This window comes from Acartia tonsa, chromosome 3, assembly GCF_053477335.1.
Source record: "Acartia tonsa isolate MP-2025a chromosome 3, ASM5347733v1, whole genome shotgun sequence".
NCBI lineage: Eukaryota > Metazoa > Arthropoda > Copepoda > Calanoida > Acartiidae > Acartia > Acartia tonsa.
In genome coordinates, this window is record NC_137262.1 from 58341267 (window position 1) to 58354837 (window position 13571).

At 34.7% G+C, this 13571-nt stretch overlaps 2 protein-coding genes across 2 annotated transcripts in view; one reads left to right on the forward strand and one right to left on the reverse strand.

The window, feature by feature from the left end:
- The window catches only part of LOC145314675 (signal transducer and activator of transcription 5B-like), a 160437-nt gene that overhangs the window by 131292 nt on the left and 15574 nt on the right, over positions 1-13571 (reverse strand). The window lies entirely within an intron of this gene.
- On the forward strand, positions 88-5667 carry LOC145314968 (ankyrin repeat and SAM domain-containing protein 6-like). Its single transcript, XM_080155042.1, has 14 exons — positions 88-152; positions 549-650; positions 872-977; positions 1340-1476; positions 1855-2009; positions 3258-3308; positions 3393-3461; positions 3591-3679; positions 3758-3825; positions 3908-3984; positions 4062-4198; positions 4532-4596; positions 5116-5224; positions 5484-5667. The coding sequence occupies exons 1-14, from the start codon at positions 137-139 to the stop codon at positions 5665-5667; spliced, it is 1365 nt and encodes a 454-aa protein (XP_080011168.1). The 5' UTR covers positions 88-136.

The window sequence follows — 13571 nt, forward strand, 5'->3', positions numbered from 1 at the left end:
TTTCTTCAAAATTTTTTTTTCAAGAACATAATTTCTTCAAAACCTTCTTGTACTCCCAAATTTAGAAAGTTAATTTATTTTAAACAGAGGTGCCAAACCAGATGCCATTTTATCCCCATCCAGATGGACGCCCCTTATGTTTGCTGCTGCAGGTATTAAACACGATTTTTATGTATGAAATTAAGAACAACCTTGTATGTTTATCTATTTTCTTCTATTTATAGCGGGTACAACGGGTATATTGAGGAACTTGAGGGAGGGGGGGAGGTGAAAGGGGAAGTTGACCTCTCCACATTAAATTTTAGTTTTAAAAAGAAAAAGGAAAAAAAGATTGTTGTGGAGTAATTATTTTCTAGAGGCGATTTCTCTTGGGAGGTTGGTAGTACCCTCCCACAAAATAGTTATAAACCTCACCATGGACCTATAAGAAGCTGAACTGTAAAAACATCTCAGTTCAGTGGTAAGCAAGATCCTTTGTGACAGACAGACGGACAGACACAGAGTCAGATCTTACAACTTTAATAAAAGGATTTAATTTTCAAATTTAGATGGGCACAAATTCAACTGTCAGCTACTTCTAGACAGGTCTGCAGATCCTAACAAAGTAAATCTTTTGGGTGAAAATGCTCTAGACATTGCAAAACATTCAGGTAATTTCTTTAAATTTATTTCAATTAAACCAAAATAGAGATTCTTGTTTAAGTAAGACATAAAATTGCTTATTAGCCTTAACTCTATCTAAGGGTTAAATTTAGAACAATAATAAATAATCCATGTATGATTTATTAAAAAGTGCAACTCAAATACTTATGCCTTTCTTGATACTATCATTTTAATGTTAAAAACATGACAATCAATAAAATTGAAATAGGTATAAATGGAGATGTATGCAATTATTTGAAAGAGAGAACTGAGAGTACCTATTCCAATGAAGAAATAAAGCATGTTGAAGATGCTGATTTAGTTGTAGCTGCAAGGTAATTTCTCTTTAAAACTGATAATTAGTTGATAGAGTCAGTTGAAAATATTTTTTTTATATTTATCTTAACAAGCTATAATCATAATTTTCAATATCTCAACTAGTGACTTTACAAAAATCTCAACTAATGTTGCAAAATATCTGCAACAATGCAAAAATGCCATAAGCACCCCACTGAAAAGAAGCGCGCAAAAGGAAGCACAGGGTATGAAGAATTGCAAGCCTCAGTTAGACTTTTGGATTTACAATTATACATTTCTGACAACTGAAGTTAAATAAAATCATAAAAGTGAGTTTAATGAGTTTGTTTTGAAATACTAATAAACGTTTTATAAAAATTTTTGTTTTTCATACATCTAGAGAAGGAGATGAAGAGATTTTAAAAGAGTTACTTGAAGCTGGAGAAACAAGTGTGGATATAGAGGATCAGGAAGGAGCTACTCCTCTTATTCTTGCATCTATTGGTGGATTTATTTCTATTGTTAGGATCCTGATAGGTAATATTATAAGTTGTAATTATTAAAGTGTATGAAATATTTAAAAATACCCAAATTCATTGTTTACTCTGTATTTACATTTATTGTTGCACAGTAATTAATTAATGATTTCAAATTGTAGTATAGGCCATTTAAAAAAAATATTTCCTGTAAATTATTATTCAATCAAATAAACTACAGGGTGTTTAATAAAAATATCTACCAGTTTTGTGAGACATTTAGAAGGAGTGAATAATTACAGATCTCTGTAAAATAAAATAATATATTATTTGACCTAAAATCATAATCACAAATTAATTTCTCTAGCTGTCTTAAAAAAATGGATAAAAAATGGGACACCTTGTTGTATAAAAATGTTAAAACAACTAATATGTTTAGATTATGGTGCTAATGTAAATAAACAAGATAGAGTTAACAGATGGACTCCTCTCATGCAGGAAACTTATCAGTCAATTAATTTAGATCCTATTTCTTCTATAAGATTTCGAAATCTATTTCCTATCAAATTAAATATTTCTGTTACTACTGTATCAGTTGGAATATAAATAAATTTAAGAAATATGAATTATGACCCAGGTCTTAAAGTTTGAAATATATGGGATGACTGAGCCATAGAAAACTTATAAAGCTGGCAAATGAAAGTTTTGCACTTGAATTGGCTTGCAGCTAACATCAAAGTATTTCAGGGATAAAATATATATCTTTTAGGAATTATAACACATTTATTAAATTTTCCAGAAACACTTGATTGAAAGATACCCAAGACAGCCATTTTATGTTTATAAAGTAATGTTGCTAATAATTCTCAATTAAATTTTATTACAATTTTCAAAGGTTGGGGTTTCTAATGATTTTCATGTTTCTTAAAGTTTAATATGTATAGTATTTAGTTCATTTTTACATTTTAAAGTTTTACTTGGGTTAAACTTTAGGTTTAGTTTGGTGTCTTTTTTAGAATTATTAATTTTTATTTTATTAGAACAAACATTTCTTCTGTAAAATAAAAATAACATCAAGGTTTACCCAAAATTCCCTACTCTAAAGTCTTTTGACATTTAGATAATATCAAATTCTCTAACTTTTGAAATTGAAAGTAGCTCTGTGTATATTTGTATATTCAACTCTTTGTCCAAATTTTATGTAACAAATACTGAGAAAGTTTTATTGAAGCTAGGCCTCTTCAATCAATGTTTATTCATTACAACAACAAAATTTAACAAGAGTCTGACTATGTATTATAGTCAACTGTCTTACAAAGCAATTTTCATTAAATTTAAAGTTATTCTTCAATCATAAAATTAAAGAATATATGAGAGAACACATTGATTTCAATAAAAGAAATTGAACCAACTTTAGTAATAAAGTAATATAGCATTTTTAAAAGATAAGAATAAATTTTAATTTGTAGTCTATTGGGTCAAGTTTTATCCATAGTACACAATTTAAATTTTGCTGACCTAGATATATGTAAAAGTGACCAGGTCCAAGCATAAATATCACATTTTACTTTATTTTTGCATAATCCCACATTCACTTAACCTCTCAAATATATATTACCTAGAAAATTTAATTGTCATGGAGTAAATAATGTACATAAAAAGATATATTTTGATAGGTTTTTATGTTTAAAAAATGAAATAATGTTTACTTTGAAATTGATGTAAATAATTAAGCACACAATTGTCTGGACCCATTTATCATTGGATTAACCACTAGGTTCTTTACAGCTTTGATAGTACAAATTTTTTAAATAGTTTTTGTTGACTGATATGTTAATTTAGGCAACTTTCTTTACACATCTACAGGTTGTTAAACTGTTGCTAGAGAGTAAGGTAAACAGTTTTATTAGATTTCATTAACAAGGCTAATTAATTTTTTAAGTAAAGCAATTCTATTTATGTTATTGCTTGTAATAGGCTGATCCAACAATAATTGGTGCCAATGGCTGTACAGCTTTTGATTTAGCTACTTTGGTTGATCATCAGGTTTAATTTTTTCCATCTGAATTTTATATATTTCATAGCAAAAAATACTAAAATTAAAAAAAAAACATTGTATGATAAAAAACTATTCTTTTTTACCTGTATTTCTAAAACTTAATTAAAACTCTTTAGGAGGGTGAGTTAGTCAAACTATTAGCCAAATATACTGCTTCCAATCAACCCTTGAAAAATTATCAGGCTCCAAAACCCACAATACCAAGGTTAGATTAATATTATACAACACATTCATTTATAATAGATTTAAACATTGAATATTTTGTTGAAATTTTGTTTTTAAGGATTGCTTTTGACCGTTCAATGAGTACTATGAATTTACAAGAACTTCAGAATCAATCAGGGTTAAAAGGTAAACAATATTTAATAATATCTTCAATAGAAATTTGAAAATGTTTACTGCTTTTTATTAACTATACATCTTATCTTTAAAGGATTTTGGAACAAACTTTATAAGAGCTTTCAGAACATAACAAGTCCACAATCAGGAGATGCATCCAATCATTTAAAGGTATATAAAAAATTATTCTCATTATATGTCATTTGACTTTTATTCCAATAAAAATTCTAATATTGAAATGATTTGAGGTTGAGGACAGAAATGGACTTGGTATCCAAGGTCTGATCCCTCCAGTACCTGTGTTTACACCTGGATTCACCAGGAACAGCTTTGCAAGAACACAAATTTCTTCTTCCAGTTCTTCTAATGATTTAACATTGGCCAGGTAAATGTTTTATTCCTTTTTCTCCCTATTCATTAGAAACTAATTAATATCCAGTGGATTAGAACTGGTTCTCATCCATACAAAAAAAACTATGTCAAGCACCGCACTATTTTTAGTTTTATACAAATATAAAACTGTACAACCATAAAATTAAAACCAGTTTTTTTAGCCCGAACCTTCAGCATCTATAAGGGTTAAACAAATTGGTTTTACTCTTATAATTGTTTATTTTATATCTGCGGAAAGCTGTTTATAATACGATGTGAGAAATAACTATTCTTTCTTCAAATGCATGAAAATCAGTCCCCTGTACTTACTACTTGATATTGATAGGCATTATCATTTACATGATATGACTCTGTCTTCCAGCAAGTTTGGGATGCCAGCAGGAAATACAGGTATTGAAATTTAAAATTTGCACTTGATTATTTTCAGGGGTTGCTATTCAGCCAATTAATTCCAATTGAAAATGACGCGAATTTAATATTTAGTTGGAGTAAAACTTTTTCTTTCACGTAAATGAAGGGGAGTGGGTAGAAAGGGGAGAAAAAAGAGAAGGGCGTTATGGGGAAAATTGCCTTTAGAATTGTTTGTCAGAATCACATTCCCTTTTCCTGATTATTTTTTTTATTTACTTTTATATTCATGTCTATTCTATATGTATTTATTTCTATCACTCTTATAACCTTAGCAATATTTCTCAATAAGAAACCTACTGACTATTATTTTTTTTAATCTTTACTTTGTAAGTTTATTAATCAATTAATCATGATAAATACCAATTTTATTTTTAGTCTGCAAAATTATTTTTAAATATTCAAAATATTAACCTAAGTAACATAAAGACTACCTAAAGAATTATTTTTGATCTATTCTTTTAGAAAAATAAACCTTTGATTGATAATTCCTTTTTATAGATGTAAAGCATCCCTACCCTGACTCAAAACTGCTGTTGACATTGCAGCGTAAACCCTCATCTGGTGCACCTTCTAGGAGTAAAAAGAAATCAAGTGGTAAAGATGAAAGGTACCATCATGTTTCAATTAAATTAAACAATCAAAATAGATTTTTTACAAATTAGACTTCATACTATTTATTTAAATTTTCTTTGTTGAAGAGGGAGAATTGTACCAGCCAATCAATTGGCCTAAATTCTTCCATAAACCATTAATAAACTTCCTCGAAATAAGTGGAAGACCAGTCCAACCTTTTAGGAATTATTTTGGTCATACACACGCAGAAATCCTACTAGTTTCTAGGATAAGGTTGTCATAAATCTTTTAAGGTCTGGAAGAAATCGGAGCAGACGCAGAAAGAACAAAACTGAACCTGAGCCATCTCTACCTGGAAGCTATGACCAGGACATGGACCTGGAGTCACTCCTTGCCATGCTCAAGCTATCACATCTACTGCCAAATTTTGTGGATCAGGAAAGAATGGAGATTTTAATTTCTAAACCATTTGAATGAACCTTCAATTTATATAATATGTATTAAATATGAATTTTTTTTTACACTAAACAAAGTATCTTTAGTCCATTCTTTGTAAATCAGGAGGTTGATCTAGAAGTTTTATTGGATCTAAAAAATGATGATCTCATAGATATTGGAGTTGATGAGGAGCATGATAGAAATAAAATATTATCATTTGTGAAAAAATTTCAGAAGAGATAGTAAAAGTAAAATTTGTAATGCAATTAATAACATTGGCCAAACTTAAACAAAATAAAACTAAAACAAGTAATACATTTGAACTAAACCTGAAATTTGACTGAAAGACTATCTCTAAATTATAGAAATAAGATATTTATTTGTAAAACATACAAATCAATTTTCATTATATGTCATATAACATATAAATTCCTATATAAATAGATTCAATAGCTTATTCTAAATATTTTAAATTATCTGTTTTGAAGAGGTTATTTCTTATATTTCTTATATTAATTATATTTTTTTTCCATTCTATTCATAAAAAAATCTGACAACTTAACCGGTTTTATTATTATTAGTTCTTTTTAATAACTTTTGTTTCAATGAACTGAATTCAATATTATTTAAAATTTCTTGAAATATGCTTTTTTTTCATACATTAGAAAAAAACTTTTATTTAGTGTTTTTTATGTTTAAATACATGTAATTAATTTTTGAATTATTAATGAAAATGTAGCAATGAATATTTATCAACTTCCTGATTTATCATTGTAAAAGAAAGTTTTAAATAAAACATACAATTATAGAAAAGGATGTAGGCATAAATATATAACTAATATACTTTAAACAAACCTTTAGGAAATAAATAATATAAAGTTTTCTAAAAATGATGGGCAAATGTACAAATGTATATTTTTGAGAAAAAAATGTATTATCATTGAACACTATATTCAAAATGAAAATATTTTAAAGCATTGTTATATATGAAAAATTAAATAAAAGGGTAGACTTAGTTTTGAAATGAAATTAAATTACCATAATTATATTAAATTAATGGAGGTTTATATATGTTTGTTCTCACTATGAACATCCAATATACTTTTTGCAAGTATTGAAAAACATATAATCTGTCTTTTATTAAAATTTAAGAAAACTTTATGTAAAAGTCCTTGAATAGTGTTTAAGCAAAATATCATTAAACATGCAGTTCCTTAACCCTGTGTGGCCTATACCCTTGGTGCATTGACCCTGTGGGGCTACTCAATAACTTACCTAACCTGACTTAAAGTAATAACAAACAAGAGGGTTTAGTTGATAAGGGTTCTTTCTTTTTACTTTTTTGAATTTAGGATTTATAAATAATATGTAAATATAAAAAAAAAATGTTACCAAATGATAATAAAATTCACTGTTTTTCTGGAATTCTAAATAATTTATTGGGCTGGGAAAGAATACTAGACTAATATAATTATGCAATTTATTACCCTAAATCTAAAATTCATGAATTTTAAATTTTTAACAGTTATAAAATACCAAATACAAATGTAAAATTAAAACCAAGTAGTTATTTTAAATTCTTATAAAGTTGAACAAATAAAATTTTGATGTTTTCTTTCTTCTTTTGTTTGTTGTTGTTTTTGTATTTTTCTTTGAAGTCTTTTGCACAAAAAATGCACTTTAACTACAATTAAATATTTATGTCATATAAAACATACGTTTTCATTCTTACTGAAAAAATCATAAAAGGTTTTTTGAGTATAGTCCCTTTCGTGGCAACGCACCTTAAGGGGCGATTCTTCGTATTTTTCACAGTAGCTTTTCTCCTATTTCTAACCCCTGCGGGGGGCTCTAACCCTGCGGGGACAATTGCCTAACCCTGTGGGGCAAACATCTAACCCAATAAAACCTAACCTAACCTAAAATAACCTTTAAAAAGCCATTTAAAAATACGATGAATCGCCCCTTAAGAGGCATTGCCACGAAAGGGACTATTCCTGGTTTTATCAACAAGGATGGGTTTTGTTGATATTTTTTTCATTTTACATTACTTTTAATCCTTTGATAGTGAAGTCAAATACTAGGATAGTTTAAGGCTATTGTTTTTCATGCCTTTCTGAATACAGAGCACCTAGGTACTAGAGGAGAAGCCACTAATTAACCTGTAAGTAAAATCTTTCTAAGCTTACAATAAAGTTAAATAGTAAAACTGTTGTACTTAAATCTTGTCTAGTCATGTCAAGTTCTTGTTGTTAAAGTTATCCCAAAATTTGTAAAGTCATTCTCTTATAAAGTGGTTTAAATAAGGGATGGATAACTGATAAATAAAATAATCACACACCCAATTTAAAGGAATAGAGCTTTTGTCTTTACGAGTATGAATTTTAATTATGGCTTTTAATCAAATGAGAAATATCTCTACTATAGATTAATAAAAGTCATTAATTGTTAGTTGGTAGTGCCTCCTATCTACTAAACAGATAGGTACACCTAATCTTAAACTTATAATATTATAGTTGAGATTATGTTTTCCTATAACAGTTAGGGAGTTGAATCCATTTTTATAGAAGCAGAAATATAATCTATGATTATGGTTTGGACCCTCTAAAACTGTAATCTACCCTTCCACTTTTCCCTCTCTTGGTGAAGATATCTTCAACGCCGATACGATTTTTGAAATATAAGATTCCACTTTTGTCTCTCTTGTTAAAGATATCTTCACCAAGAGAGGCAAAAGTGGAATCTTAAATTTCAAAAATCGTATCGGCGTTGAAGATATCTTCACCAAGAGAGGGGAAAGTGGAATCTTACATTTCAAAAATCGTATCGGCGTTGAAGATATCTTCACCAAGAGAGGGGAAAGTAGAATCTTACATTTCAAAAATCGTATCGGCATTGAAGATATCTTCACCAAGAGAGGGGAAAGTGGAAAGGTAGATTACAGTTTTAGAGGGTCCAAACCATAATCATAGATTAAATTTCTGCTTCTATAAAAATGGATTCAACTCCCTAACTGTATAAAGTATCCCTCTAATCATGGATCGAAATAAAGTTTTAATTTCTTCAGACTTTATATGTATTATGTATATTGTACTTACGTACACATCTGAATTACAATTTACTCAAAAGACTAAATTACAGCTTTAGACCAAAGTCTATTTAATTTAAAACCAACTTGATTTCTATATATTTTTAACAAGAAAAAGTTCCGAAAAATGTACAGCATGACCCTCGAAAAAGTATTTTTAAGCATTTGGAGCCCTTATTTCTCAATGAATTATTAAAAAATGCATATGTCCTTGTTCTCTATAGTATTCCACGTAAGTAGATATAAAAATATTTTTTTTACCTCCATTAACACCGGAGATTTTTAGTGCTAAAGTTTTGAAAAAGTGACTGAGGAAAAAGTAACTTTTAACATGAAACGACTTTTTTAGCAAAATTAAGCTAGAAATCCTTTTATTTTTGTTACTAGCAGAAACTTTATACAAAAATGAAATAAAAAATTTAGTTTTTGAGTAAAAAGCATTTTTTTACACATATTTTTTGAGTCTTTTTAGTTTAATGATATTTTGAAAAACTTACTTATTAGGCAAAATTGTTTAAGATTAAAAAACCAAATAAATCTCTATGAATATAGCGGGAAAATTGTTTTTGTTTCACAATCCTAACTTTAATAACAAAAAAGTTATAAAGAAAATAAAAATAAACATAATGATTTTTTAGTCTAAAAAGCTTAATTTACCCCCTGTTAAATAATTGAGATGTCAGAAAAGTAGGCGGAGCAACTGTCATAATTAATCCTTTTCTATAAATAAGGGTTAATAAATAACCTAAAATTTGCAAATAATCAATTCATTCAGTAGTATTTCTTGCCATTAAAAATTTATATTTTTTGGTGGAATAAAAAAGAAATATTTAGTTAACCTGTTTTTCTTTGTGTCTCATTATTCAGTTGCCAGAAAAACATAATATAACCATTCAAAAAATAAGAGAAACAAAAAAAATTCTTTTTCTCAGTCACTTTTTCAAAACTTTAGCTCTAAAAATCTCCGGTGTTAATGGAGGTAAAAAAATTATTTTTATATCTACTTACGTGGAATACTATGGAGAACAAGGACATATGCATTTTTTAATAATTCATTGAGAAATAAGGGCTGCAGATGCTTAAAAATACTTTTTCGAGGGTCATGCTGTAGTTGTTTTGGGTGGGTGGGGTGGTGGGGAATTTATCTCAGGAAAGTGGTGGTACCTTCCCCCTAACTTGTTATAAACCTTCTAATGAGAAGCTACACTTTAAAGGGGAACCATACCAGTTCATTTCCTTCAGTACACATAGACAGCAAGACATCCTGCTACTTTCAAATGCTCTTCTCATTATTAGACATCTTTTAGGTAACAGCTATTTCCTTTTATCTATCTATCAAATTCAAAGACTGTATGATAATTGTATGTTAAACTTTTCTTCACTTGCAAACTTGTTCAATACTTTTTATTCTTTGCATTCACCTTGAACTTTAAACTTTTTATTAAATTTTATTTCAAAAAGTTTTGAATGTATTCATTTGTTTTATATTTTCAGAAAAGTGTAATTAAAATTGCAAAGGATTTGGATATTTAGGATCATTTTTACCCACCTTGATTGAATTAAAGGTTACTTTTAGATTGGTATTGGTAAATGGAATAAATAAGCTAAAAAATTACTGAAGAATTCCATAAGGTAAATTTGTACTAAAATATGATAATTCATCCCTCCAAATTATTAATCCTATTATGTAAAGTAGTAGGGTTTTATTTATCTAAAGCTTAAGATATCCATAACCTAGCCAATTGGGTTCTCTAATTTAGACAAGCTCCACATAGGGCCTGGGATTGTTTTAAGCTATTTTTCAGGCCCCTATTTGCATAGGCATTAGTTACAATAAACTGGTTATCAAACAACAAAAAAAAACTCATTGTAAGTTATCAAAAAAATATAAACCATTCATAACTGAAGAATGTATTTGATTTTGTCTGGTAAGCCGAGCGTTCTTGGCCCACAGGGTAACGAGTTCGAGTTCAACGAGCCCTAGCCTTGAATTATTCTACCAAAACAAACTAGCAGGATTTAGTCATACAGAAATTATATATTTAACTGAATAATATTTACAAGCAATGATTACTATATATATACAACAGATTATAACAATGGTTAGGTTTGAAGGGGGTGTGGGACGCTAGGGCTTAGCTCCCGGCGGTAGACAGGCTGTGGGGGCAGCGGTGGTAAAAGGGGAGGCAGCGCCTCCCGGTTATATAAGCTCGTGAGGGGCGCGTGATAGTTGCATGTTTGAGCCCCTCCCCACATTTAGGCAGGCCAGTTTGACCGCTAGATAGCGGGGTCAACATCGGTCATGAGATAGATGGTGATATAATAAGATTAGTGCAGTGGGTTTGTTATGATAAGTCACAGCGTAGCAACTCTGTAAACTGCCTGTCCGTCTGGTTGTCGTATTACCACAACCTCCCCTTCAAGGGTTGCGTGGCTCTCGAGCCACCAGGCCTTGAACCTGGGGATACGACAACCTATGTCTGCGCAGGACAGGCTCTTCCTGGGGCACAGCTCGATGGAGGACAGCTCTGGCTACACAGGCTCCACGGGACACTCGTTGCTCGGTCTGGCTGTGGTTGGATATCAGCATTGTCAGCTCCTGGTTGGCTTCTAGACGGGGGTTGGCGACGGCCAGGCCCCGGCGCTGGAAGTTTTGCCTCGTCTGCAGGACTAGCTCTGCCTCAGCGGGTAGCTGGACACGGAGGCCTAGGCTAACTCTGGTGGTTCCCAAGGGGGGAATGACGATGGGTGAGGGCGCATAAAATTCCATGGGGGCGCCTGCTTGGTTCAGGTTGCTTGGCCACACGGATAGGGATGGCTGTCATTAACAGGGGGCACATGGCTTCAGCTTCGTCCTCTGGGGCGGCCTCTTCCATTGCAACAGCTGCTTCTCCTCCTACAGGCTCGCTGCTGGCTGGCAGGTGCTCCATGTCTGTGTCAGGATTCCAGATGGCATCTCTGGGTGGCTCTGGAACCGGCGGCGGCGGCGGTGGTTCGTTGGGTTGCTCCTGCAGGTCCTCTTCTACTGGGTCACGATCTTGGCCGCTGGGCTGTGGGGCGGCTGCGGCCGGCTGGTGCACTGGGAACTGTCCTGGGTCGCCAGCTGCGGGCGCCGCCGCTCCAACCGGCAGCTCGGTGGCATCCTCGTCGCCGTCCACATCAACTTGAATGTCTGCTGGAATCTGGTGGGCAGTCACATCTCCAGTATATTTGCGCAGTCGGCCTACATGCGCGGTAACCTCCGAGATCCTGGCTATTGGGGAGGCAGGTTTGATGACATAATGAACTTCTGTAGCTTTCCTCACTACCTTCCAGGGGCCAGTCCATCTTTTGGTGATCTTGGCTGCCTTCCCTGGCACCAGGCGGGGGGCCAGGTACCAGACCAAGTCTCCAACCTCATACTTGGCCGTGCCTTCGTAAGCTGCCGCGCTCCTCCGGATAGCTCCCTCCTCCTTCTGCTGGATGGCATCATACACTGCATAGTAACGTTGCAGGAGGGCTTGGACGTTGGCTGGAACCGAGGCATATTCTGTTTCTGGCAGCCGGAGCACCATGTCCACCGGAAGCTTGGCCTCTCTCCCAAAGAAGGCTAGGAACGGGGTCACGCCAGTAGATCTGCAGGCCTTGGTGTTGTAGGCGAAGGCAATGGCAGGCAAGTGGGGCTCCCAGTTGTTGTCGTCTCTGTCTAAGAACAGACGCATGCCGGTATTGAGCGTCCGATGGAACCTTTCCACTCGGTTGGACTGTGGGTTGTAGGGTGGTGGATGTGTCAGGCCAATCTCAAGCCTGGAGGCCAGTTCCTGGAATACCTGGCCGGTGAACTCCATCCCATTATCGGAGTGGATCTTCAGGGGGCATCCAAACGTGGCCAGGTGGCGGTGCAGCAGGGCTTCAGCCACCATGAGGGTGCGCTTGTTGGGGATGGCGTAGAGGCTGACAAACCGGCTGAACCCATCTTGGCAGGTGAGGATGTAGCGGTTCCCAGCTGGGGTCTCTGGCAGCGGCCCCACCAGGTCGATGAACAGGACTTGCTGTGGATACCCCTGGCGGGAGGGTACATGTATCCCTTGCTTCAACCTTTCCTTGGTAACCTTCTGGACACATTCAGGACAAGTCTGAACCATCAGGCGGACGTCACGGGCCAGGTTGGGCCACCAGAAGTGCATGGCCACACGGGCGATAGTCGCGTCCATCCCAAAGTGCCCGGCCATGGGGGTCCCATGGGCTAGAAAGAACGCGTCCTGCTGGAGGGCCGAAGGCAGCAGGTATCTTGTCCGCTCCCCTGTCAGGGTCTGGTCGGTGGTGGTGAGGCAACCATGCTCGTCAAGTCCCAGGGCTGAGAAGCGGCTGGCGTACTGCTGCTCGTCTCGGTCCTTGCCGCGCAGCTCAGCCTTGGTTGGGGCTCTGCCATCAGCCACCCACTGGCGGACACGGAGCAGGAGGGGGTCTTGTGTCTGGGCTTCTAGTACTCTAGCTGGGTCCAGTCGGGCGGCAGGGGGCCGGCTGGCTGCGGACTCCCCTAGCTGGCAAAGGTTATGGAGATACTCAGCCTGCTCTGCTAATTCTTCGGCGCTGGCCGTTGGCATGTTGGCGTCCTCCCGGCGGCTGAGGGCGTCAGCGTTGGTGTTCTGGGTGCCAGGACGGTGGCAGACAGTAAAGTCTAGGGCCGCTAGCTCCTCTTGCCAGCGGGCCACCATTCCTGTGGATGTGTTCAGTGACTTCATCTGCAGCAAGGCTGAGGAATCAGTGTTGATCTGGAAGCTGCGGTAGGACAAGATGCCGTGGAATTTCCGGATTCCATACATAATGGCGGCCATCTCTCCCTTCCAGGACGGGTAGCGAGTCTCGGGGTCGG

What these genes read in the sequence shown, in the direction of transcription:
- LOC145314968 (XM_080155042.1), top strand. An exon ending in GATTTAGTTGTAGCTGCAAG is followed by an intron (nt 978 to 1,339) that starts GTAATTTCTCTT and finishes TCATACATCTAG; the next exon opens with AGAAGGAGATGAAGAGATTT. An exon ending in AACTGTTGCTAGAGAGTAAG is followed by an intron (nt 3,309 to 3,392) that starts GTAAACAGTTTT and finishes TGCTTGTAATAG; the next exon opens with GCTGATCCAACAATAATTGG.